Source organism: Fistularia commersonii, chromosome 21 (assembly GCF_037954325.1).
Source record: "Fistularia commersonii isolate RoL2024-O1a breed Wild chromosome 21, RoL_Fcom_v1.0, whole genome shotgun sequence".
NCBI classification, from domain to species: Eukaryota; Metazoa; Chordata; class Actinopteri; order Syngnathiformes; family Fistulariidae; genus Fistularia; species Fistularia commersonii.
In genome coordinates, this window is record NC_141304.1 from 7,626,873 (window position 1) to 7,633,104 (window position 6,232).

The 6,232-nt window shown below is 38.1% G+C and overlaps 1 protein-coding gene across 1 annotated transcript; it reads right to left on the bottom strand.

The window, feature by feature from the left end:
- Nucleotides 1-578: 578 nt before the first annotated feature.
- Nucleotides 579-4,633, bottom strand: acot8 (acyl-CoA thioesterase 8). The gene is made up of 6 exons (XM_086168460.1): nt 4,414-4,633; nt 3,582-3,718; nt 3,161-3,386; nt 2,028-2,185; nt 1,556-1,747; nt 579-1,122 (listed from the first exon to the last, which is right to left on the bottom strand). Exons 1-6 carry the CDS (start codon nt 4,602-4,604, stop codon nt 1,004-1,006), a joined length of 1,023 nt encoding a protein of 340 aa, XP_086024586.1. The 5' UTR covers nt 4,605-4,633; the 3' UTR covers nt 579-1,003.
- Between the last annotated feature and the right edge of the window lie 1,599 nt (nt 4,634-6,232).

The following is a 6,232-nucleotide window of genomic DNA, read 5'->3' on the forward strand; positions in this document are numbered from 1 at the left end:
GTGCAATGCAAGTAAAACGATAAACATTATGTGGAAATAGCGTGGCTGTTGGAAAGAAAGTTGGATGAGCTAAAATGATCAGATACCGCCGACGAGCAATAGATCATGCACCGAGGCGTCACTTCCTGGGTGGTGATCCGTTTTCTTGTTCCATTGAGGGTTAATAACTACAACACTAATAATAATTATATTAAATTTGATTTAAGACATCTTACTCAACACTCTAGGACACCGTACGGGCATATTCACACAGAGATTTAAGAGAAACAACAAAATGAAATTGAATATTCTTTTAATCATCCCAGAGTGAGGATTTCAATAGAAAAAGAACAAGATAGACAAAGAGGTTAAAAAAAATGGTTTAGATCATTGAAGATCTTAAATTTCTGTTCATTTTTATCTTGAAAGCCTTGCTTTCAAACTCATCCCACTAGCCAAATGCTGCAGGAAAAACAGACATGGTCAGTGCTGGTAAAATCAATTGTTATGCTTGTATTTCCAGTATTACATCATTTATTTTTGTCCAGTGCCTTTTCTTATGATATCATGCACAAGTTTAAAGAAGTAAAAGTGAGAAGTTTCTCCTTGCCTGTTTATTGAAAAAAGAAGGCAAGTATGCTTCATGTGGTATTTACTGTGTGGAGATACAGGTTTCAAGTTCAATCATCTTATATTATAAACTTTTTGTTAAATAATAATAATAATTTATCCTTTATAAATCCCCATGGGGAAATTCACTCTGCAAGTAACCCATCAGGGATAAACCATGAACAGTAGGCTGCCGTTCACCGGCGTCAAGGATTCAGTGTCTTGGTCAACAACACTTCGGCACACTAGAAGGAGCCAGGAATCAAACCAGGAATGTTCTGTTCCAAAGACAATTGCTCTACCTCCTGCGGCACCCCCTAAAACACATTCCCCCCTAACACATATTTTAATATAGTTAGAATCTTATTAAAAAAAAATAAATAAAAAAAAACAAAACCATAAAACTGGAAAGTGCTTATAGTTTGCTTGGTCCTGACAGAGGCTTCACTCTTAAGACGCCCTCCTGGGAACACGACACTGCCAGAACTCCATCTCTTCTCCATAATCGGCCCTGGACCAGGCCTCTGCTGCCTCCTGGAGACACAGTACACAACATAATTGGCTGGAGCGCTTATGCGTTTAAGTCATACTACTCATACAGTATGAGGCTTGACACATCTTAAATGCAACAGCATTAATGTTTCTGTTATTTGTGATAAATGTGACAATTTCATACAGGTACATTGTGTTTTTTTTAATCAAAATAAAGTGAACAGCCACAGGATGAACCAAAACATCAGCAAATGATAATCCACTCATCTTTCAGCTTTTACAGTATTGTCATTCTGCAAAATAACTTTTTTGTTTATGTTTGCCTGTGGGGAAAACTGGGAATATATATATATCACATCATATTGTAATTTGATAGACTTCCAGCTTAAGTCTGGATTGTATAATTAGTTTGCTACAACATAAATAAAAAAAATGACTTAAGCGGGAGTAGATGGAAAGTGAAAGATAAGCCCACCTGCCCAAGGACTCTCACACTCGTAAAGCATCCATTCATCAGTTCGGAAAGTGGTATGGAACCACATGGCATGGTCCAGGGAAGCTGAGAAATGGGCCCTGTAGTTAGGGTAAGGCAGTAGTGCAGTGCCCAGAAACGCAAAGTCTGACACATACGCAGCCACACAGCGATGCAATTTCATGTCGCCTTCACCTGGAATGCAAATGCCATAAATCAACACATCTGGTTACTTATAAACAATACATCCAATATCTGGTCTTGTTCTGTCAATTCCATTATGCTGCATGAGCATGTTAAATATGTTGTATATCTACCTGCAGCACTTATTTAATACACCATAGAAACTGAGAAGATTAATGAGATCAAATTTATCCAGGTTGAGAAATGTGAGATATTTAATCTTGGGTCTACAATCACGCAACTTAAAGGCTCTGCCTGCAGAGGGCAGTGCAATTGGTTCAGGGATTTTTACCAATATGTCCTCGCGCTCGCACCCAGAACAGTTTCTTTGGCTCAGTTGCAGTCAGCTTGTATGGGTTTGGTGGGTTGACTGGCTTCATCTCAATAGGGACCTCATTTGCCATCAGTTTGATAAGGCTTCGTCTAGCTGTTTCTGCAAGGTCAGGTTTACTGTAAAATAAGAAAAGGAAAGTTGTTAGTGGACTCATTCTTACTGGTTTGCACTGACATATCCCAAAACAAATTCTAAAAAACGAAATATTTTCTCACTGTGTAAATTTTACATGTTAAAAGTTAGGAGGGGCTGATTGATAAGGAACATACTAAAATATTAGTATATTTAGAAGCAAGTTTGTGAAAAATGCTATACAGTGCATCATGTATGTTATGCTTGGCAATAAAAAGTCACATACCGAATATAAAAAAGTGGAAGTGGAGTATGTCTCCGGCATCTGTCTGGCTTTATATGGTATTGACTAAGATTCTGTTATATGATGCTGATCATTTTATGACTGCTTGCTAATATCCAGTTATTTTCTTGATTCTTGAGTTTTGGGTAATTGTGGGCTTATTAAGGCTCATGCCTGGCAAACGTTTCTGCTGATATGTTGCTGTTTTGTTTTTTTTCTTAATTTTTTTTTCTGATCACTAAACTTGATTTGAGACTCTTACAAAAGATGTTATCATGATTTTGAAATTCTTTTTAATTTGTTAAAAGAGAAAATAAGGATCTGATGCAAATAGCAAAATTAAATTCTATAATTTTATGTATGTTAGATAATATACTTCAACACACAACTGAGCATTAGACATATATATACAATCTATGGGTTTCATTTTAAAATAATAAGCATGTTAAGCCTACATCAAAAAATAAAGTCAGTTGAAGTGAATGCTTTATTGATGTTAATTAATGTTAAATCTATAGACATTGTACATGTACAATTCAGAGTTGAAGGCTTTTATATGGGTTAGGGTTCTGTACGTTAAAGATTGTAGATGTCTTTCTTTTTAAGATATATACCGCAGTTTGCTTTTACATCTTTTCATGTTTTTACCACTGTACATACCAAAACTATATATATATAGGCTGATGTCCTTGGCTGGTGCTGCTCGAGCACTAATCAGGGAGAGTAATTGTGGTACCTGAGGTAAAGCTGGACGAGTTCCTCTACCGTAAGGAGATCTTCAGGTGCAGGGACTGTTGGCATGCAGAACTGGTGCTGCACGGGGCTCGGCTGCAGCGTGTGGAAGGAAGCTTGGCAGATCAGTATGGGCTGTCCGTGCTGGATGGCCTTCACCGAGCGCACTGTAAAACTACGACCATCCCTGGTTCGCTCCACCTGGTATAAAACCGGAACCTTTGGATCCCCTAAAAACAATATTTTGGATACACCTGTGGGAAACTAGCAGCTGGGCTGTCTGTCTGTGCTTTGTTTTTCTGATGCACTTAATAAAATCTTAAAAAAGAAAGTTTAAGCTATAGAAATTTGTCCTTTGCGGTCTTAACTATTATTTTTGCCTGTTCCTTTATGTGGGTTTCTACTACAAACAGAATGCAACTTACCTGCTCGCACAAAGTAGCAGTGAAGAGAGTGGGCATGGAGATTGTCAGTGACAGATTTGGCAGCAGCCACAAGGGCTTGACCAACTATCTGTCCTCCAAACAATCGCTGAGATCTGGGCACCCAGTGATGTGTTCCCCTGGGGAGAGACACGTGAATGCAATATACGAAATAAATTATTACATTATTATTATATGTCTGATATATATATATATATGTATATATATTACATATTCTTCTTCTTCTTCCTCTTTCGGCTTTTCCCTTCAGGGGTCGCCACAGCGAATCAACTTCCTCCATCTAACCCTATTCTCTGTATCCTCCTCTCACACCAACTACCTTTATATCCTCTCTCACTACGTCCATAAATCTTCTTTATATGGTATATATTATATAAATAGAATATTGAGTACAGTCTACCTATAATGGTGTATTGATCATTCATTATTGGCTACTTTCAGTTGAAACCTTAGGATGAAATGTTTTTACCGACAACATCAAGATGAATCATCATTTGACCCAAAAAAAAGTATGTTTTTTTGTCAATTATTTTCTGATTTAATAATTTATTGGCCAATTGTCTCAGCATCTGCTCTTGACTATTCAGAATTCATCATTGGCAGTTGTTCTGCTGAAACAGACCAGAACTTTCTCGGTGTCACAGCTGTGCTCATGACCTGACATCCAGTTGGTAGTTACTTATCTAAAAAGAGGTTGAATTCGAAAAACAATTTAAATAGGAATTTAGCCACACAGTAAAGCGGTTCTATTATGTCCAAAGTGGAGTTCTCTTAAAAGTGATAAAGGAAGATAGTGGGCAAAAACATAATGAACCTGTACAGATCCACATCCAGCTGCTCCAGGTTCAACACGCTGGTGACCAGGACGCTCCGGAGGTCCTGTCGGTACTGAACTCCAGGTTTACCCGAACTTTCCATTTCAGGCTCTTTTTCTAACATCGTTTCTTCAGGATTATCTTGTTTGATCGCTGCAGAATCACATCTTCCGCCTTCGCCTTCAGCCATGTTGTTGTAACCGCTTTTCTTCTCTGACTTTTTTTTTGGTTGTTCAGGATGGCTACCAATGAAAAGGTACATTAGCGCCTCCCGTTGGTGACTGGTTGACAAAACAAGTTTAACACCACCAGAATACCTTCTGTCCTTAAGGTGTAAATAAATAAATGAATTTAAAGAAATACATAAATACGCTTCTCATCTTGAGAGAGGGTCCAGTGTGTTGAATGACACATGTGGGGGGTAATTTTCTGGAAAGATTTGGTCACGGGGTTTTCTTGGGTTACTGTTAAAATCATGTTTTTAGAATTAAAGCAGAAACTGTCATATTAGTTTTGATAGTTTCAGATAGTTTGAGTTGTCCACTAAACTATTGAAATCATCAGCAGTTAAAAAAAGATGATCTACCCATCCATCCATCCATCCATCCATTCAGTGACATGCGGTGAGGTTCATGTCACCGCACATCTCTTCTTCATATTTGAATGGTAACTGTGAATTTTTTTTAATCGATTTTGAAAAAAAAACCAACTAAAAATGGTGAAGCTACGTGGAAAATAACTTTATAGTACAAATCACTGAATAAATATAACCATTTAATTTTTTTTCTCATTTTGCATTTTTTTCTTTCCGTGATGACAGGTGAGGCCTCTATTGACTGCACGTCACTGCATCCATTATCTACCACTAATCTTGCACTTAGGGTCGGAGGGATTCTGAAGCCGATCCCAGGTACCATCGGCGAGTGGCTGGGTGCACCTTGGACTGATGGCCGGTCCATCAAAGCGACACATATAGAGACAAACTACAATTTACTCCCTCATGCACATGCTTGGGAAATTTACGGTCTCCGGTGAACATACTGCATGTTTTGGACTAGTGGGAGGAATCCAGAAAACTCGAAGGAAAATCATTCAGACAATGAGAGAACGCGCCAACTCCACACAGAATAACCTGTTGTCTCAATTGAACTGGGAAATCTTCCTTCTGTGAGGTGGAGCCATAACTACTACACCATTGTGCCCCTGAGCTTTCCATTTGTAATTGAAAAAAAAAAAAAATCACTTGTTCCGGATTACCATGTATTATTTTTTCGGTATCCGTCACCCATGATGTAGTTGTGAGTAAAACATCATACGCAATGAAGTACTATAGGCACACAGTAAGCCTATTTCCTGTCGAAGGTTTAAATTAAGTAATTCACAGTGTCACAGAAAAACTCCCGTTCCATCAATGATATTGACGGGATACCGCTGATTGATTTATTTTTGTTTTTTTTTTCAAAATGAATTCCCATGTTTTACTCAGTAAAGGTCAGCGGGAACAAATATGCAGAGTGACATAAAATCTGGCTTGCCTTCAAGGACAGTAGGACATTTTAAACTTAACCTAAAAGGCACACATATGCCTAAAAACAGCTTGTTCCCGGAGGCGTGAGCTGTACCTTTGATGAACAGCAAAGATGACTGCCCTGGAATATGGGACACCTGAGCTTCAGTGCTCCCTTAATGAACAAATGAAAGCCATTATAACTATCGGCCAATGCAAGCTGTGATTGTATAATCATATGAATTTTTTCAATTGCACACTACAGTTAAAGAAACTTTCAAAAAGGGAGCAAATCTTGTTGTTAAGATCAC